Source organism: Camellia sinensis, chromosome 6 (genome assembly GCF_055761805.1).
Source record: "Camellia sinensis isolate YWXY chromosome 6, ASM5576180v1, whole genome shotgun sequence".
In the NCBI taxonomy this organism is placed as follows: domain Eukaryota; kingdom Viridiplantae; phylum Streptophyta; class Magnoliopsida; order Ericales; family Theaceae; genus Camellia; species Camellia sinensis.
The window spans coordinates 23,332,808-23,354,898 of NC_138966.1; the positions used below are offsets into that span (position 1 = coordinate 23,332,808).

Genomic DNA, 22,091 nt, shown 5'->3' on the forward strand with positions numbered 1-22,091 from the left:
CAGGAAATTGTTGCCACTACGAAGCAACCTTTGTCATGAAAGCAGAGAGCGTGGACAAAGTAAGAAGGTTCCTACGAACTTTGGTGTGTTCTTTCCCTTCCAGCTGATAGGCTCAAGTACTCTGTTTGTAATCTGCTATAATCCATTTAAATAAAAAAAAAATACACATTATTAAATTTTTTATTAAATTTGTGTAAAAACTTCATTTGATATTAAGTGCTCTAATGAAAAATTTTGGAGTTTCATCAGAACACACGGTTGACCGGACGGATGTCCGGCCGACCGACTGGCCAGTGTAAATTTTTTTTTTAATTTTTTTTTTTACCTTCAAGTGGTCGACCGAGGGGACAACCGGGCGGTCAACCGGTTAGTATAATTTTTTCACTTTTTTTTACCTTGAGATAGTCATCCGGAAAGATATCCGGTGGACATTTGGGGGACATCTGCCAACAATAATGAACAGTGATTTGGTGAAAAGTACATTGGTTCTCAGTTTGATGAAAGAAAAGAGAAATCTTCGATTTGATACTATTTGATACAACTGTTGGAGCAAGAAAATGACTCATGTTTCATCAAATTCAAATTCGACGAAAGATTTGAGTAACCATTAAAGATGGTCTTAGGTAACAAATAATGTTATAATTAACTTATTTATTAAGTAGTCTCAAAATATTTTATAATATTGTCTATGTGATAATTATCACAAAATCTCTTTATTTCTTATTTCAAAATATTTACAACCACTTAGTCATTAAAAATTTGAAAGCACTATAATTTTTAGACTTAATTCAATGGATATGAAAGTTTCGAAATAAATTTTGCTTTATCTTATAGTATCAAATAAACAATGTCACATAATAGTTCGAGACTATCGAATAATTATCTCACGTTGAATAAATTCAGTGATTGTTTTTGTATTTTTGTTAAATGTTAAGGAGTATCTTAATTTTTACTCTTTTATTTGGATAAATTACATAGACCTATTTGAGGTTTAAAAAAAATACAATAAAGTTCATAGATTTAACATAATTACACCAACATCTCTTTTACAAGTAAAATTAAAGTGATTGAAACTAATACAGATAGTGTATAAATATACGGATAAACAAAAATAAAATATATATTTTAATATAAAAACATATCACAACATCATTTTACCTTCTATATGATTAACGAAACATTGATGAAAATGAGATAAAATGTTGTGTGAATTAAAATATTAAGGAAACTTAATATAATTATGTCAAACTTGTGATATGTAAGTTTTGCCATTTTTGAATTTGATTGTCACAAATGACTTAACTTAGTAGTGTGGAAGTCACAATTTAAAAAAAAAAAAAAAAAATTAAGTTATAACCAAACATCACATTAGGAATAATCAAACAACTTTTGAATCATAATCAAATAATTTCATAACTAACACACAATGTGTCATAATTAATAACACAATATGTCATAGCCAAAAACACAAAGATCATAAAATTTCACATTCAATATATCTTACTCATATTCTTACTCATATTTACAATTCATTAACCAATTAAAACCTTACTCTATAGCATACTGTATAAATTAACAATCAATCACTAATCAATAAGTATAATCTCATAAACAAAATTTTATAAAATTTTATTTCTTTCTACATATTCTATATACGATTTGTGTGATTAATTTATGTATCATGTCTAATTATCAGAGGTATATGCGGATTTGTTGTTGATTCCCACTATATATAATTAGTTATTAGATTGTCTACTGAAGTGGACATTAAAGGTCTAGTTTAACAATTAGATATTTTAATCAAAAAAAAAAATTTAAAAATCATTACAAATTCTAACATTATTTTTTATTTTATTTTTTTACATATTTTTTTTATTATTTATTTATAAAAAACTAAAAAATCACTAAAATAACATATTTGTAAACGTGACCTAAGTTTGATAATTACACTTTAGGTCTCACTAATCCCCCAAAAGTGAGAAAGCACCCTTTTTAGGTAACGTTTGATAGAGTTTTAGAATTATGATTTGAGAATAAAGTTATATTCTGAATTTGTAAATTTTGAAATAAAATAAAAAAATAAAATAAAATAAAATAAAAAAAGGATACAAGCGGCCTCAGTAGCTCTCTATATATAGGACTCGCGTCTTGAAGGATTTGATCGAGCAAAGATGGGTTGAAGAAGTTGTCTCTAGGGAGAAATATACTTTCTATTTCGAAATATTCCAGGTAAGTGAATATCTGAGCTCTCTGAATTTATTTATTTTTTTTGCTTTGATTATTTTATTTTTTTTCTGTTTCACTGTCTCGTACTCATTAGGTATGTTAATTTCGTTTCTTGGGTTGTTCTTAGATGTTTCGATGTGGGATTTTATTATTATCCGTATTGGGTTCTCTCTATATTGTTACTGTTGTTTTTGTGACGTTTTGTAGCTGTATGCATGTATATATATATATATGGCCTCTTTACTTATGCTGTGTTTGATTGGAGATTTTAAGGGGAGATTTGGAAAGAAAAATAACAAAAAGGTGGTGGAAGAACTGCTTGTGAGAATTCCTGCAATGTTCTTTCTCAACAGCCTCAGGGTTAGATCTTTTTGGCCTATCACCAAATGGCCTCTCCAATGAATTTATTTGGTTATTCATCTGTTCTACTCTAGTTTTGGGCAGTAGATCTTTACAGTTATCATCGACATTTTGAATATCCTTCGGTGACTTTGAATTGTGCATTTTAGCAGCTTTCTTCTTCTCTTTTGGCACTTCATATGATCTGGTCATCAAGCTTTCATCAGCTTCAGAAGCCGACTTACCATTACTTTGGCTTCCCTTCGACTTATTTTTGCTCTCAAACGAAGACTTTACCATGCCACGAGGCATTTTAGCTTCAACCTGTTCATGATATGTAGTTGTCTGACCAACCTTGTAACGGGAATGATCCATTGCCCCAACATTCACTACTAGAAAGATGACTTTTTGCTACCATATAACTTGCGACCCCCCGATTATCAGTCGCAAATAACTAACATATTCCTTATTTTCTTCTATTTATTTTTCCCTTTTCCTTATATTTGCCCTAACTCTTCTCAATGATCGTTCTCTTTCTCGCGCGAGCTCTCTTTCAGTCTCTCTCTCAGTCTCACACATTGGTATGAATCACTCTCTCTTCTTTCGATCTCACTCGTTCTGTGTCCCTCAATCTCTTCTCTCTCTCATTGATGTTCTTCTCAATCTTGTGCTCTCTCTGTTTCTTATATTCTAAAAACACAATCAGCTTTTCCTGATTCTTTTGAATTCGATCATTGAAGGTACGCGCTCTCTCTCTCAAGTTTCTTTCTCTTCTTCTTCTTGTTTTCTGATTTGAATCTGCACCTAGGGTTTCGATCGAGTTCAAGGTACTCTCTCTCGGAAGTTCTCTCTGTTTCTATTTTCCTTTGTCTCTTGTCATTTTACAATTTGAATCTGCTCCTAGGGTTTGGATCGACGGATGACCCTTGCAATATTCAAATTTTATGATTTCTATTATTCGATGAATGAAATTCAATTTTATTTTTTCATTTCGATTTTTTTTGTTGCTTCTTAAGCCTGAAAATTCAGTATGTTTTTATTTGTCTGATTATATTTCTCCATTTTGCCTCTGTTTATCTACTCAGATATTGTCAGAAACTAAAATTGAAAAAATTGAGTTTTATTCTTTAGCTCTGTTTTTAGTCCCTTAGAATGAAAATTAAGATTAGAGTTTTTATGTTGTACATGTTTTAGATGATATTTATAGTTTTTGCCTTTGTTTTGTTTGTGAGAAAATGCCGGAAAAGAAAAAATATGCAGTAAAGTTGTTGACAAATTCTCATGAGATACAAAAGTTTTTGAATTTGTAGGGCCTTTATATGGTGATTATTGGTTTAGATAAAGTATATGATAGGTTTCCTATATAGCATTATGAGCTGTTAGATAGATATAATGTGGATAGTTTTGGAAAATAAAGGAGCATTAGTTAGATATGTTGATGTAATTTTATAAATATATATATATGTGTATTTGAGTTGTAACTATTGTTTAAACAGAGGAGAAACATGTGAATTTCTAACAGTAGGTACTAATTCGTAATTATGTGTAATTATGTGTAATTATGTTTGAATTTTGATAGTCAAATTTTGATAGTCAAATTATGTGTAACAATGGCAGGTACTAATTCGTAATTATGTGTCTGTTTGAATTTTGATAGTCAAATTTGGCCCTTTTTCCATCTGTTTGTTTGTTGAGAAAATTTTGAGGATATAGAAAAAGAAAATGATAATTGACTTTTGGTATTGAAAGTCGATAATGAAAATTCACTATTATTATTCTTATTATTATTAACCAACGTTCAATCGTGAAAATTCTGAACAATCTAGTTAATGCCCTTTTCGCCCTATGTTTGGTTGTTGAGACAATTTTAAGGAAATAGAAAAGTAATGAGATCTGAATTTTGATGTTGGAAGTTGCTAGTGAAAATTCACCAACCAACCATTTGAATTGGGCACAATTGATTTGGAATTTTTTTTATTCATGTCACAAGTAGTGAAAACATGAACTTCAAAAGATTTTCTTAATGGCTGAATGGCAAAGCAATAGCATTTCATGATTCTCAACAAATTTCCAGCTTCAAATTGAGTCAAGTTTCAGTGAAAATGGGGTTTGTAATGGATTCATGAAGCCATTCACACCAACTTCAATTTAGGTTGCAGTGAAGTGCAGCAAGGGATGAAAATTTGTTTGTGGTGTGAACTTCTCAACTCAACCTATCTAACACCATCTCTAAAATTTAGATTCTGTAGTGATATGTGATTGCAAATCCCTACCTTTTTTTTCTCTGTATCAACTTTTGTTTTGTTTTGTTTTGTTTTTTCACAATCCTTGCTTTGTTTCTAATGAGGAAAAACCATTTTCAGCATAAGATAGTATAAGATACTGAAACAGGGGAAAAAGAGTGGACTTTAGTTTTCCACTAGCTAAAATTCTCTCCAGGAATCGATGAATTCCATCTGGTCATGCCACATCAGTAGCACTGAATATGGTGGAGATGGTTTCTGACCAAATATTTGAAAAGAAAGTTCACCATGATAATTATTAGCATAGCTTCTTGTCAATAATAATAATAATAAAAATTCTATGGCTTTCAAATTTTGCTTAAGCATTTCCCCAAATGTTTACTTCAGTTGAAATGAAAAACTACAGTCAGCTATGTTTTGTTACCAAAGAAAATTCATCAACTTCAACACAAATCATTTGATAAGAATAAAAAGTAAACAGGAAATTTGAAGTTAATTCATGAACAATGACCAATAACTAAATCAACTCTTCTTATCCTCTTGGCTTTCAGTGCGAAGTTAGTCCTGTGGAGCAGATGGTTGATTGAAACTATTGGGCACCCAAAAATGTTATGCTTTCAATATTAAAAGAAAACCAAACATATTTCTATAGTTGCTTTTCTTTATTGCATTTAATAGATCTCTCACTCTCTCTCTCTCTCACTAGTTTTTGACTTCCTCTCCTTTTGGCTTTTATTTTTGTTGTTTGAGGATTCGATATATTTGAGTTGTAACTATTGTTTGAGGATTCGATATATTGTATATATATATGTGTGTGTATTTTCTTTGTTTCAGAGATATTGTTACCTTTTTAATGATTTGTCATCTTAATAAGAGGGTTGTCTTATTGCCTCCAAAGTTGAGAGATCTGCAATTTGGAGGTCATATAAAATCTGGTGAGTGTTTTATTTTATTTTTAAGATAATGCTAGTGTGACTAAAATCTATTGGCATGCATATGAAATACGATTTATGCTGTGTCATTTTATTGTAGTTTTGTTCTGTGAGTGCGGAATTTTGATATCAATATAACATTGGATTAGGACCATAAATCCTGCTTAAGGCTGATTAGTTATAGCAGTTCATCTTCCAGTAGAACACTGGGACACTATTTTGTTGTTCTTGTGACTATGACACTAGGGACATCAATGGCTGCTCATCAAGGAACAGTAGCTATGGCTGCTCATCAAATATGCTTACAAGTATGGTTGGGCTGTATCTCTCCTTATGGATGCACTGGCAGCATCTGGTCAAGTACAGAATTCTGTTTGTAAAGAAATTTTGTTAAATTGTTATACGCTCTCTCAATACATATCTATAATCGTTGGACTATCATGTTCCCATTAAAATTCATATTATCTGAGTTGGGATGGAACTTTACTTGATGTTGATTCCACTTAATACTGTCAGAACATGATCTGTGGTTTTTATATTTTATTTGTCATATTATCTGTGATGTTCATGTGATTTTGATATTATCTATCATTTTTTTACTGTCCCATTTAAAGATATTCCTGTCACCTAGTTTTACTTGCCATAAATTTTGGAATTATACAAAATGCTTAGTCTCATCATTTTCAGAATTCTGGTTCCTTGAGTAGTTTCCATACTGTGGTTGTGTCATTCGCTTAGCTGAATGAGTTCAAACCTTCATGTTACAACTTTTCAATTAAAAATAAAATCAAAACTTTGAAAGTTTATAGCTTTATGATTGCAGTTAAATCATTGCTAGCATATTGGGTCTCGGAGACATTAGAATTATGAAACATTCCAACTTTAATCGTATGTTTAATGATGGATGCTAATTAGTTTCTCTCCAATTTTTTCTCCATCTTGCAGGTTGTAAACTTAATATGGTCAAGGAAGATGGATTGGGTTTCTAAAAGTTGAGTGGAACAGAGCTATTATATCAAGATGTAAGTGGTTCCTATTTAGCAATAATCAAGAAAAGTCTATTTCTAGGATGTTATGTTTTTTTAATATATATTTGATGCAGTAGAGTCATAGTGGGTTAAAACATGAGCTGTTATAACTAAGCAATAGTGGGATTACTAGTACCATTAGTAAGGAATTTGCACAGTTCAAGTACTTGTACTCTGATAGGTTTAGGGAGGGAGGGCTTGAATGGCAAGGCTTGAACCCTCTTAGTGGTCGTGACATGACTTGAGAAGTTCTATCTGCCCCTAGCTTTGTGGGTGGGTTTGAATCACAATAATAATTCTCTCCATGAAAAGTTAGGATTTCACTCTTTGAAGAATGGCTCTGTCTCTCTGAATTTATATTGTGTTTAACTACATAGCATTTTATAGTATGAAGGCACTTAGTTAAGTTTGATATATGTGTTTGCAGATTTTGTTGAGGGAATAGTTGGTATGATCAAGCAGGTGATGTTGGGAGCCAAAGATTATGTTGCTTTTTTTTTTTTTTCTTTTTTTGAGACTTGAATTTTTTAGTACAGTGTATTTAAGGATGGTTAATGGATAATGTCTATTATAAATTTAATTAAATTGTTAATTTTGTTATTTTCATTAACAAAAAATTGTTTGGTGCTTATAATTGATTTTTTTGTTATAGCAAACCCATATATGATTTTTTTTAAAAGAAATAATTATTTGCGACAGTAAAACAATGGTCGCTAAAAGTGTTTTTTATTTTATTTTATTTTTTTTGCGACGGCAAAATAGCTGTCGCAAAAAGTAGTTTAGGTGGTCGCAAATAATTTGCGACCGCTGTTTTGCCGTCGCAAAAAGTATTTGCCACCCCCACATTTGCGTCCCCCATCTGCGGTCGCATAGGCCGTCGCAAAAAGTTTTTTGCGACTGTATTTTTATTATTTGCGACGGCTTGTGGCGGTCGCAAAAAGTGTTTTTTTTAGTAGTGATTATGATCTCTCCTGCACTTAGAAACATCAGTGTCAGCTTTCAATGGGTCAGAAACTTTGTTTCCTTTGCTCTGGACATCTTCTCTAAGATCAGTTGAAACGTTCCTATGATCATTTTTTATTCTGCTTTCACAAATCTTCTCCATTGAACTACTCCTAGTCCTCTGTTCTGCCTTTTCATACTCACCATCTATGAAGCACGGACACGTCCCTGAGGCTTGCGTATTAGTGTCGGACACGTGTCGGACACGGACACGCGTACGACACGCTGTTGACACGTGTCCGACACTCTCCCCTGCGTGTCCCCCCTTTTTCAGAATTTTTCAGAGTCGGACACGAGGTTGGACACGCGAGGACACGATTCAGACACGCAGGTGGGTGGATCGAAGAAGCCCTAGAACTGTTGGAGAGGAGAAAGAGAGAGAGCCAGAGACAGAGACAGATCGAGGGAAGAGAGAGAGAGGGAGATAGGTCGAGGGAAGAGAGAGACAGATTGAGGACAGAGAGAAGAAACCCTAACCTGTTCGTCTTCCTCGTCTCCCTCTCTGCGCCTCGATCGACCATCGATCGCCCTCGTTTGACCATTGATCGACCATCGACCTCGTCTCCCTCTCTGCGCATCGTTTGACCCTCTCTGCTCTCTCTCTCTCTTGCTAAAATTTTCGACGCAACCATCGATAGCTATGTACGTTATATACTAACAATATATATACACACATATATATATATATTTATATACTAATAATAAATTATATACTAATAATAAATAATATAAATAAATAAATAATATAACCCCTAACCTTTCTTTTGGTCTTAAATAATATAAATAAATACAAATAATATATTTATTTTTTAATTTTACATATAATAAATAAAATTAGTATATATTTTTTAATTTTGCATATAATAAATAAAATAAATAAATAAATAAAAATAGTATATATTTTTTAATTTTACATATAATATATAAATAAAATTATATATATTAAACGTGTCCCCAACGTGTCGTGTCCCTCATTTTTTGAAAAATTACGTGTCCGCGTGTCCATGTCGTGTCCCGTGTCCGTGTCCGTGCTACTTAGCTCACCATCCTTTTGATCAGATAATGACTCAGACTCCTTAACTAGCCGAGTTGATAATCTGTCTTCCATCCCATCCTTGGTCACTTCCCTCTTCTTCAATGAAATGTTTCTCCCAGCTTCCCTAGGAATCCCAGGTGCCATGGCAGCACCTTTCACACTGTCCACAACATTGCATACTGAATTTGAAATACGCTTGGGTTTTGTGTCATTAGAGAAACACCCTTTCTGGCCCAGGGACTCATTTCCCATATTTCGCACTTCAATATCAACTTCGCACTTCACAATAGTAGTTCTTTTATCATCAAAATCCATACCAAGTTCTTGCTTCAACACTATCAAATTGTCACTCTTCTCCACTATCTTTGCTTTCTTGTCTTTTGACACTTTACTAACCCCCATCAAGGAAGCTGAATCATCTGCTAACGCAACAGCATGCTCTTGCTCTTGATGGCAGCAACAGGCTTACTGTTTTGTGAAAGTTTTTCCTTTCTTGCCAAGCAAAGTAAACTCTCATGGACAGATGACAAAAGCAAGCCACCAGGGACTGGAAAAGATGTCATACTCTGTTCCACGACATGAAAAGAGAACCAACAAATGCAAGTTCAACCATGTTCTTATAGGTCCATTTTGTAAATGAAGTATTCTGTAAGAAAAATGTAGAAATAAAATTTACCTGAAGTATTCTGTAAAGAGATTCATGCACGTTCTCTTGGCATTCAGATGACATCCCACCGCTCTCATCAGGACTGTTCCCCATTGACGATGATGGAGAAATAAGCCCAAGGCCACTATAGATTGCAGCATTTTTCCTTGCTCTGTTACCAGAACCACTCTGATTCGAACCTTCAGTGTTCTCTGGTCAGTTGGATTAACCGGCTTAATCAAAACAGGTTCATGTTTCATAGGGAACTTTTCAATAACTACAGCAGAAGACAAGCACGAATTTTGTTTGGCTGAAATATCCCCTGATGAGGCCCTTGCAGCATGCAATTTGTTCAAACTGCGGGAAGCAGTGTTAAGCCTTTAGAGCATTCGTATCAAACTAGCTATAATCGTTTTTTAGCTAAATTAGTGATATTGTTCATCAAAAATGGACATTCATTAGTCTCGTTACACTATGTTGCTAATTTACGAGTGCTACAGTATCTCGCTACAACAAGCGAGGTACTGTTTATCGCTACAATTGCGGGAAGCAGTGTTAAGCCTTTAGGTCTTTTTTTTTTTTTTTTTTGCATTTTTTAAGACTTGTTTGGTTGATAACTCATCAATTTAATAAAAAAAGAAAAAATAACAAACACAATAAGAAAATAATATTTTAATAAGATTAAGTTAGAATAGAAAGCACCTGTAAAGCTGCTAGTGACAATAAAGTTAGCACCTGTAAAGCTGGATTGCAATTTGATTTATCCACTTCTCCAAATTCCCTTCCATATTCTGATAAAAACAAACCACTCGTGTATGTAGTTTCGACTGGATGTGTATTTTACCCAAATTTTAATGTATTTGGAACTTTTTCTTTTTCTTCTTTGTTTTCCTCTTCTTTCTTTTATTAACTGAACAAAATCCATATCAAACACCACAATAGTGCATCTGAAGCCAACTAAGGTACATTCCACAAGTTCATATTCAAAAATGATGTATTCTCTTCTCTCAGTGGTTGTGATCAATAAGTTACATAAAAACACCATTCATGGATAGATTATACCTTAAAACCACTTATTAGCATCATCAAATTGTGCAGTACAATTAAGTTTTATATTCTGAAGAAAAAGACTTCCAACCCTAATTGATCAACCAAGCAAACAAAAGTTGAACCGAATTACAGTAAGAACAGAATTGAACTCTTACAAGGTAAGAGAGAGCTATGTCAGGGTCAACACTTGTATCGTCCTTGTAGTAGCAAGCTTCGCCCTCTTCAAGCTCTGTATCTTCCATATCAACCCTCCAGAACACCAACAAACCCTAACCCTAACCCTACCCCAAAAAAACACCTACCCTAACATATCACACTCCTATCGCAAATAACTTCTCGACCCAACAAAACACTTCAAAAACCCACAAAAACCCAGATACCAATTCCTCTGAAACCGACTTAATCGAGCGTAATCACAAACCCTCATTGAGCCTACTTGATCATCATTAATACAATAATTTGATACATATAATCTGAGTATTGGGAGCCTTTGATTGTAACAATCGAACGAAGAACGAAGAAGCCCTCAATCCCTTCTTCAGAGCAGCGCTTGACCGCCAGCGGAATAGATTCGAATGGTACGATGTGGGGTTGTTCGATGGATGTGTGTTATACATGCACAGCAGAGAAAAGCTCGTGTTTTTTTTCTTTTCGTGTATTTGTTTAATTAGTTTTCCTTTGTTGTATGTTGTTGTTTTTTTTGTTTTTTTTTTTTTTTTCACTTTTGTCCTAACAAAATATAATATAATATTAATTATTATTACTATTAATATTAAAAATAGTAATATTGCAGGTCAATTATAATGCATTTGTTATAATAGATTACAGCGGGATGAATTTGTGGGATCTTATTTTTATTTATTTTTTATTTTTTTTAAAGGTATATGGGGTTTGAAAAAAATAAAGTGTTCGGAGTAAGAGTAAGGGTAAAAGTAAGAGATCAAGAAAAATTAAAGAGATTATAAGTGTAAAGATAACGGCGTAGGGGACCGATTTGTAGTATTTTGTGTTTTATTTATTTATTTATTTTTTTGTAAGGTATGAAAGGGTTTGAGAAAAAAATATGTGACCAAAGCAAAAGCAAGAGCGAAGGCAAGAAGTTGAGAAAAGTCAAAGAGATTTTCAATCCCCTCCTCACTACCAAACTCAATCCCCTCCCTATAACTCCAAACAAACGAGGCCTTAAAGTACAAGAATAAGGGGAGCAAGACACGAATGAGAGGTGGAAAAGTAACTAGTCAATCTTATGATGGACAATACGTACGAGATAATATATTATATGAAATACAATGACTAATTAATGATAATAATCAAATATATCAAATTAAAGGAATGTTAATATTTATGTGTTTTAGTTTAATTTTATTTAACAAATTAACATATAAATATATACATACAAGTGTATTTAGACAATACAATTGGCGTGAAAGTGATCTAAAACGTGAGACCCTGTTTGGTTTGTGTTTCTTAAAAAATTTTGAGAAAAATTCTCTACAAATAAGTTTTTAAAAGTAATCAAACCAAACAAATTTTCTCAAAATTTTTTTCCAAAACTTGTTTGGTTTACAAGTTTTCCAAACAAATCTCTCTCTCATACACATTAAATCAATCACTTTTTTCAAAATTCTCTCTCAAAATAACTTTTCAAAACATCTTTTGAAAAAAAATCAAACCAAACAAATTTTCGTATTTTTTATCTCAAAATATGTTTCTCAAATACAAACCAAACAATCTCATCATTTTCTCGTTTTCTTCTTAAGTTGGAAAAACCCGTGTGGCGCGAGGTGAGGCATGCCGTATATTAAGATGGGAAGGGTTTTTTTTTGGAATCATAGTCGTTTTTATAGCAAATAGTTAGTTTCATCTTTATTCCTATGTATTTTTTTTGCCATATAATTTGTATCTAGATATCTCTCTAACACTTACGATTTAAAAGCTAACAACTTGAGATTTAAAAGATTAATAAAGTGGTAGCTTTCATTTTTTTGTAAAGTAATGATAGTGGAAAAGATATAAATTTTGTGGGGGACAGTGTAATGCTTGTAGGTGTGTGAGGAATGAATTGGAGTGTAAGGTGAGATGGAGGGATATGTGGCTATAAAACAAGCGGTTATAGGTGATGAGGGGTGGAATTGAACTAATTGAAACATAAGTATTAGAAATAAAAATTTTATGAAAAAGTGTCCCAAAAAATTAAGTGTGAATAAACAAATGATGAAAAAACTAAAAATTTACTAGAGTCACAATGATGTGGCATCACTCTTTTTATTCTTATACATATCTTTTCTTAAAAAATCAAAAAATTATTAAAATAGTCTGTTTCTAAACGAGACCATGTTTTAACGTATATTCACGGAGAATCTCATATTTAATCCAACTAATATTCTCAATTTTCCAAATTAAGTTTTCGTAATAATATTCGTGTTAACTATTACTATCTATGTAATTGTTGTACAAAATATGTATTTAAATAAAAATAAGCAGATTCATATTAAATTAAATAAAAAATACAGAACAAGAGATCATGGGATCATGCTGGAGATTATAACTTGATGAATAGAAATCTATAACAAGATAAAATACTGAAATGAATAACGGAAGTAAACCAAAACTTATGTGATACCACAGTCTTTTTAAAACAGATTTGTTGCCTCATAGTGGGTGTTGGAGATTCGTTGCCTCATAGTGGGTGCTGGAGGTATGCCGGCATCTGTCTCCCAACCGTTAAGTCAAAAGTACCTTCTATGGCAAACTGATAATGATAGCACTCTGTCACGCAGGAAGAATTATATAGTAGAAGCAGACTGCCTATAATGCTAGAAAGCAAAAAAAATATGTGAGACACAAACAAAGAGGGAGGTCTTTTTTTATACACAAAGGGGAAGAGAGAGGAGGAGCCTTCTAGCAACAAATGCAGAATTCATTTATGTAAAACTACCTCATTCATGAGGCCAACTTTATAAGACAATTTCTCATTCAATTCTCAATGATTTTTAGTCTTTTTTTTTTTATGGTGTAAAGATCTTGTTACAAAAAATCTTGACCCATTTGATCCCACATAAAATTGATGGTTGGGACCTACTTTAATTTCACATTAAAGTCACCATAAAATTATTTTTTCCAACAGTAATTTGGTGACAATTCTGTCATTTCAGATCATACAAGACTAGATTTTTTAATAGGATTAAATGAGAGATAAGTCTCTTAAATAGGAGTTAAACTATTATGGTTTATATATATATATATATATATATATTTTGACTTGGATAAATAGAAGAAAAATAAAAAAATATTAAGTAATTGTTTAATGTTATTTACCAAAACAACCTGCATATCAACCAAGTATTCAGGTATATCTCATTAAATGATAATCTCTCTATACTATTATTAAGTGAAAGCCTAAATTGGTTTAGTGAAACTTTCTTCTTCTTATGCCATGTAGCAATTTTATACTATTATTAAGTGAAAGCCTAAATTGATTTAGTGAAACTTTCTTCTCCTTATGCCACGTGGCAATTTTATAGATGCAAAAATAAAAAATAAAAATTATTATATATAGTGTAAGTAAGTTTTGAACCCAAGACCTTAAGTTTCACTAAAAACATACTTATCACTTAAGCAACATACATACTATGATATTAAATTTTTTATTATTAATTATTTAAATTATACATGTATCACGTGTGCTGTCCGCTAGTAAATATATTATGACCAGTGCAAGTGACATTGGTGTTAAATTCACACAAATGTCACTTACGCCATGCACACAGTTAGGCGCTGTGTTTATCATTGGCTAAACAATATTTATCACTGCCTAAACCATTGTCATTCTTCCACACAGATTAGTACATGACCGTCCGAGATAATGCAAGGCCCAATAAGGCCAATCTGTTGAGTGAGCCTGTTTTGATTACAAGCTTAGAACAAGTTAAAAGACACCTTTGGTAGAAGCTCTTGACAAGATATACACAATTGACGAGCCTTCGACAAGGATTTTGTCCAAAATCAATCCCTTTTTACCACATATATTTGATTTAGTTTATATACATAAACTAAAAGTATTGTAATGCTTAAAAGACAACTTCGTGATTAATATAGTTTCAACGTTGTTTCTCTTTTTTCTGCTAATTATTTGATTTTTTGTGCGAATCAAGCAGTTATATTGATGCCTTTGATTAAGGAATCAACATGTTTAAAGAACTTTGCTTCCACTATTCATTATGGAATCAACCAATTTAAACACTGGTTTTATCTCTTCTCTCTATATGCGTCCATTACAGTTTACATCAACATGACAATGAGAGATCCGCCACATCGTAAGAGAGCGGTAATAAATAGTATCCCTAGCATTGTTGTTTAAGGACTAAGAGACAAACTCTGTCTGTTTCCTGTTTGCTTTCATCTTTCTGTATATTATGCTTACTAGAAATGGACGGATAGGATAGGAAGCCGCCTCCTCCTCGTCCTCAGGCTGTGTCTTTGCAATATACAGTGAGTATTGGAGAATTATTTTTGGTAGCTAGTACAGCTGTATTATATCCTCCTGGAAATTACCTGGTTGTTTCCTGAACTGAAATCATGAAAATGAAATTGGTCGCAGCACATCTTGTTGTCCATGACAGTTGACGCCACACCACGACCCTTCCTAAAGAATAGCTAGACAATTAGACAATATAAATGCCTACTATAAATGGTCTGTGTCTCTCCCTCTTTCTCTTTTGTATTGATGGAATACTCTCAGCCTCAAGCCTCTCTTTCTGGTGTAACAGTCTTTTAGCTTACGGTAACACTTCCTCCCCTCTATCTTCCTCTAACCCGCATAATAATCATAAACATAATCATGATCGCCTTCACAGTCATACAGTTTTAGGAGAAGAAGGAGGAGGAGGAGGATAATAAGGCCATGTTTGTTTGGGCGGACTGGATTAGCATTCCCATGACTAATAGTCCTAGGGGTACAAATCCATTGGATTATGTATCCTATCTTAACTAATAGTCAAGTTTAAAATAATTAGTCCGTACTTCAATTGTTTAATCAAACATTGGATTAGTAATTTTATTGGACTATTAGTCCAATCCCAAGCTCATGTCCACCCAAACAAACATGACCTGAATGTAAACTGTAGCCGCTGTTCATTTTATGTAATATTACACATTACATAAGCTCGTTTTATTTAGGCCTTTATGTAATAACTTCATTTTGTCATACTATTTTGTGCATGACAAACTTTTCTGTATCTCTTGTACATTTCTCTAATAGATCTGTGACAGTTTTTGAGGTGCTCAGCATAGTCAGAAATCCACAATTCAAAAAAATAAAAAGAGAATAGAAACTATTGATTTCAATGAACATATAATGAATAAAAAAAGTTCATAAAATAATTTTTTCCTCCTAATATCTATATACAACTCCATAGTACAGAAATCGGTGGAACTGTTTGTCAAAAGGTGTGAAAGGGACCTCAATAGCAGGCTTCCTCTATTCAATTTCATTGAACTTTGTTGTATGTTTGTAATTATTCCATTTATTTTGATTTTTTTTTCTTGAATATGAAATCAGAGCACTTGTGAGAATGGGGAACAAACTTCTATTAACTATCATCTGCTTATCGGATTTGGCTTGCATCTTTGGTTTCAATGTTTCCTCTGACGGGTTAGTGAGAATTGGTCTAAAGAGACGGGATTTGGACCTTAACAGCATATATGGCGTAGCAATCACCAGAGGAGAGGTTATCCATGCCAATGGTAAGGGCGACGATTCCAATAGTAATTGCGTTGACAATTTAAAAGATGATGTGGTGTATTTGAAAAATTTTATGGACACCCAATATTACGGAGAGATTGGCATTGGTTCACCTCCACAACACTTTGCTGTTGTCTTTGATACCGGCAGTTCCAATCTTTGGGTGCCATCTTCGAAATGCCACTTTTCTGTGAGTTTTTTTTTTTTACCACTTGAGTGCCTAGTGTTGTAATTGTAACACTTGTTGGGTTTGGGTAATATATATATATATCTATAAATTAAATTATAATGCAATAACTTCATGCAGATTGCTTGCTATATGCATTCTAAGTACAGGGCAAAGCTATCCAGTACATATACTGAAATTGGTACATTACTTTCAAAAACTCGTTAAACTTTTCATAGAGTTGTATGTTTTTCCTATAATCATAATAAAGCTAGATTCTGGTGTTGTGCATGCTGATGGAACCATAATATCAGGTTTCTTGTTCCATTCTGATATAGGAACATCTTGCAAAATCCATTATGGTTCTGGATCTATATTTGGCTTCTTCAGCCAGGATAATGTGAGAGTTGGAGATGTTATCATCAAAGATCAAGTGCGTGATTGTTTGTATCAAATTTCATGTTGTATTATTACTATATTCTTATTATTATTGTTGTTGTTGTTGTTATTATTCATGTCATGGCAACATTGATTTCATGACATTTAGGTGTTCACCGAGGCTACAAAGGAAGGATTATTTATGTTCTTGCTTGCACAATTTGATGGGATTATTGGACTTGGGTTTCAGGACATTGCAGTTGGGCAAGTCTCACCAGTGTGGTATAGTTCTTTTAGTCACTGATTGTTAATTTGACTGTTTTGGCAGCACATGGTCACCCTAATTTGCTACTAAATGTGTGAAGAAATAGACCAAAAAAAAAATTGGTGTTTCTCTGGCTGGCTCTTTCCTTTGATTTCTTTATATTGCTTGAAATTGAAACTAGACTTTGCTGGGAGTTCAGGTATAATATGGTTAAACAAGGTCTTGTAAACCGACAAGTCTTCTCTTTATGGCTGAATCGAGATCCTAATTCAAAGATAGGAGGTGAGATTGTCTTTGGTGGTGTTGATTGGAGGCACTTCAGGGGTGACCACACTTTTGCCCCAATCGCACAAAATGGTTACTGGCAGGTACATGAAAATTTAAAATTTAAGTTGTATATTATTGAAATTATTTAGTCTTCTTCTGCTGAGCTAAAAAGACTTAATGATTGACATTTAACTATAACCTCTTACAGATTGAGGTAGGTGATATTATTATTGCAAGCAATTCAACAGGTGATGCTATTATATATGCTTTAACTAACGCCCTGGTTTACTCTTTAATTCCTCTCATTTAATTTTAAACAATTTTTTTATTGAACTTTTTAAAAAATTTCAAAAGTTTTACGCTTTTAGCTTCTTGTCAACTAGATAAATTAGAAAAGTGTAAAAAATACAAAAAAATTGAAAAAAGTACACTAAAGATTTAAAAAAAAAAAACCAAAAACTCAAAAATTACTAAAGACAAAAAAGTTCCAAAAAAAAGAAAGAAAGACTTTTTCAAGTGGATGCCAAACCACATGAAACAAGGACTAAATTTCAAGCTTGAATTGTGGAGATGCACGTTTTTCCTAAAAATATGTTGATGTTTCACTGTGTTGAAACAATGTATATGGATCATGGTTCCAAGTTTCAACAAAAGTAAAAAAGAAAAAATGTGCAATTTTTCATTAACATTTTTGATGTTTAAGCCACAGAGTGTTTTTGTTAGATTAGCACAGTTGAACCCCCAACCTCTCATTGCAAACATTTACTCATCTTACATAGTTGTCACTAATATTAGGTGTTCACAAAATGTTTTGATCAGGTCTTTGCAAGGATGGTTGTGCTGCCATTGTAGATTCAGGTTCATCCTTTATTGCAGGTCCAACTGTATGTCACTCTTCATCCATTGTAACATGTTAACCAATTAAATATGATTTAACAATTTTTTATATTTATTCTAATCCATCTTTATTAGCTCTTTTTCAGGCTATTATAACTCAAATCAACCATGCCATTGGAGCAGATGGTGTTGTAAGCTTGGAATGTAAAAATATCGTTTCCAAGTATGGAGCTCTGATATGGGAATTTTTAATATCAGGGGTTAGCTTAGCTTCTTTCTTCTACTTTTCTTATATATATATATATATATATTGTTCAATTTTCTTTTTGAGTGGTAGTGGATGAAATGAAAGAATGTTTCTTACATTTTGCTTATATTCACTTACTGACAGTTACAGCCTGAAAAAGCATGCGTCAATCTCGGACTATGTCCATATAATGGATCTCTGTATACAACTACAAGGTTATATATTTTTATTTATTTATTTATTGGATATTAACTAGACCAACAATGATTCAGAACACTAATTTTGATATTCTAATGGAGCACTAATAAGATGGCAATGAAGAAGAAAAAAAAATCAAGACCAAAACATCACATCACAGTGGGTAGCGTCTACTACCAACTCATTAGAGCTGGTTTTAGAGCACAAGAATTAGTGATCCAAAATATTTTTCTTAACTAGACATGGATCCATGTCAAGAGTAATGATAGGAATCATGAAAAAAATATCATGAAATGCATCGCAAAAATTTTTCATCCATTGATTAGTGTGTGGTGTTTTATTGTATGTGTAATCCGAAAGTGAAGAATCTTTCATGATTATCTTCATGACATTTTTTTTTATGATCCCTAACATTGCTCGTCAATTATTGCAAGTAGTCTTGCTGGTAACACGAACCATGCAAATCTGAATCCATGCAGCGCTGCCGATATTGAAACAGTGGTAGAAAGAGGTCAGAACTTAGATGGTTTACCTGTTGATGATGAGAGAGCTCTCTGTACTTTCTGTGAGATGATTGTTTTCTGGATCGAAGTGGAACTTAAAAAAGAAACAGCGAAGGAAAAAGTATTCAAATATGTTAATGAGGTGACATATATATATAAGAATGTAACATGTTTGTTCATATTTGTCCAAAATCACATGATCAATAATGTTCACAGGGTACAGTATGTATATCATTTATTTTGTTTTTTTTGTAAATATTTTGAAGCTGTGCGAGAAGCTCCCAAATCCTAGGAGAAAAACATTTATTAACTGCGACAACATGGCTACCATGCCATATGTATCGTTCACCATCGGAAATAAATCCTTTCCCCTCTCCCCAGAACAGGTGCGTGAGTGTCCGTTGTCTTTATTTATTTATTTAATTTGCTCTTTCCTAATTAAACCGTGTTCCTTACAAATTTATCTTTATGTATATATATATGGGTAAAATGGAACAATCAATAAATTAAGAAAAATACTATGAACCTCAAATAAATTATTAAATTTTTTACCAAACTTCTCATATGGGTATAGGACCCATATGAGAAGCTTGGTAAAATATTTGGTAATTTATTTGAGATCCCTGACCTAACTCATAAATTAATTAGAAGAAAGTTACTAAGTTCTGGGATTCATTCCTACAACATCCTCAAATATATGAGTGAAAACATCATTAAGCATACAATCCAAAAATAAACATCAATAAGCTATAAAAAGTAGCATCATCAGTTAGTGGCACGTTTACGATGATATCTGTAGATTTGAAAACAATTGAAAGGGGATGGCCCACGAGAGATGGTTATCGATCGTTGAATGTGATTGTTGGAGGTGATTGTTAGCCATCGGATATGTTGGTAAAAATGATTGTCATTGATGGGAGGTGATTGGTAGTGGACAAAAGTGATTGTTGAATGTAAAGGGGTGTTGGCCAAAAGTGATTGCCTATTGTTGGAGGTGGTGGCGGGCTATCTAAATCTAAGATGATGACCGAAGCTTGTTTCCGACAAAAGGTGATGACGGATCTCGGGAGGTGGTTGTCAGAGGAGGTCATTAGTGATAGTGACCGGTGGTGATAAGCATAGGTGGTGGTTCTTGGAAATAGGAGAAAGAGAAATGAATTTTTTTTTTTAAAAACAAATGAAATTAACTTTTTTGTTTTTATTCAAAATTTTAGTAAATTACGTTTACAAAATTTTAAAATAAAAATGATACTAAATGATTTCTTATATATAAATTTTAAAATTTCTATAAATATAAACAGAAAGCACTAGCATGCTCTAAGCATGTACGTTTTTTTTTTTGGTTTTGTTTTGTGTCTCTAGTATACCATCAAAGTTGAAGAAAGCTGTTCTACTGTCTGTCTTAATGGGTTCGTTGCTTTGGATGTGCCTGCTCAAAAAGGCCCACTATGGTATGTCATCTTCTGATTTTATTTTATTTTAGTTTTGTCATGACACATGGTAATCATCTATATGCATATATAGGAAATTTCCAACGAGCATGTCTATCTATGCAGGATAATAATATGCAATTCTTTATTACTCAGCTAATAGGAAAATGTGTGGAACCCCACAAAAGAGGATCCCCTGAACCCCCACTGATGTATTGGCTATTGATGTGTTTGAATTTTTTTTAAAAGTTGTGTCTGACAATGACATAAATGGTTCAGATCATTTTGGAAGTTGTGGGGATTGTATTTTGTGGGGATCTCTATTATTATTGTAAAATTAGTTAGTGGCAGTAATTTCAAAAGTGATTTTTTTTTTCCCCTTCTTGTGAATGACAAATAAGTGGTTGCATACATATATGTTTATATTGGATTACAGGGTTCTTGGAGATTTATTCCTTGGAGCATACCACACTATATTCGACTTTGGTAATCTCCAAGTGGGTTTTGCGAAAAGTGCTTAGTACTCCTAATTAAGTGGGATTTGAGAAAACTACATACCTGCTTACTACTCCTTCAACTTCCTCCCTTTGATTGGTCTTGTCTTGTGAATGCAAGGTGCAATTAGGTGGACAATTTGTGAAAGTAATGTTAATTGGATGAATACACACATGTCTTGCAATAGTGTGAATTGCATCTTTTTTATTTATTAGCATTATAATTATTGTTTTTTTGGGTGAGAATTTTGATAAATAGGGCTTTATGTAAAAAGGTTACCCATGAATAAAAACAGATGTTACTTTGGCATGGAGATGCATCCATTAATAATACTCTTTTTTCTTGGTCCAGTGTTCCATAAGGAAGACATAAGCAAAATCGGAAGCTAAGACCTCCAATATATTTAAAAAATAATAATTGACAAACTATTCTTTCCCTGTAATTTTTTTAATGAATTTTGTTAACGTATACTTTTAGATAATATGTTAAGATATTTTTAAAAAGTACACATTTTATATAAAGGTACATACAATAAAAAAATATACATCTTTAAGGCTCTGTTTGGGAAGTGGGTTAGTTTTTTGACTTTTTAATTTTTTTAGTTATTTTAGCCTGGGCTAAAAAGCTTGGTTTGGAGAGGACTTTTTGGCTTTTTGACTTTTTTTATGAGAGAAAAGTGTAATAATTATGGATTTGATGTGATGTTTTGTTTGTTGTGTCTAAAATAGTCTATTTTATTTTTTGTGACTAAAATAGTCAAAAAAAGCCTGAAAACCTTCTTCCCAAACGGTGCCCAATATGTGCTTATTTTAAAATACTTGCTAAATCAAAAGGTTACATTGGATTCCCTTTCCCATACTCCCACCGAAAAAAAACAAAAAAACAAAAAAACAAAAAATCAGATTATCATTGTGACTCCAATAATTAGACCAGCAACATTTTGAATGCGAGATGTACAATATGTCCTCATGCAAAAGCCATATGTTAATTATCTTACAAGTTATTACAAGTTCGTTATCAACATATATAATTTTTTATGAAGGGCAAACTTGTCTTGATT

The 22,091-nt window shown here is 32.6% G+C and overlaps 1 protein-coding gene and 1 long non-coding RNA gene across 10 annotated transcripts; one reads left to right on the forward strand and one right to left on the reverse strand.

Annotated features, from left to right (window-relative positions):
* Positions 1-2,091: 2,091 nt before the first annotated feature.
* On the forward strand, positions 2,092-21,340 carry LOC114275228 (aspartic proteinase). Of its 9 annotated transcripts, none has more exons than XM_082873420.1 (14): positions 2,093-2,229; positions 16,063-16,435; positions 16,553-16,613; positions 16,750-16,844; positions 16,959-17,071; positions 17,254-17,422; positions 17,530-17,569; positions 18,141-18,205; positions 18,305-18,418; positions 18,550-18,620; positions 19,041-19,248; positions 19,373-19,492; positions 20,469-20,557; positions 20,973-21,340. In XM_082873420.1, exons 2-14 carry the CDS (start codon positions 16,076-16,078, stop codon positions 21,055-21,057), a joined length of 1,590 nt encoding a protein of 529 aa, XP_082729546.1. In that variant the 5' UTR covers positions 2,093-2,229; positions 16,063-16,075; the 3' UTR covers positions 21,058-21,340. The 9 variants fall into 9 exon arrangements, with proteins under 9 accessions (XP_082729555.1, XP_082729546.1, XP_082729552.1 ...); XM_082873426.1 differs by having other exon boundaries at positions 19,083-19,248; positions 20,663-21,340; XM_082873423.1 differs by having other exon boundaries at positions 19,083-19,248.
* Positions 8,529-11,386, reverse strand: LOC114275271 (uncharacterized). The gene is made up of 3 exons (XR_014332040.1): positions 10,658-11,386; positions 9,483-9,809; positions 8,529-9,372 (listed from the first exon to the last, which is right to left on the reverse strand). It is a non-coding gene; the product is annotated as an uncharacterized LOC114275271 (long non-coding RNA).
* Positions 21,341-22,091: the final 751 nt, after the last annotated feature.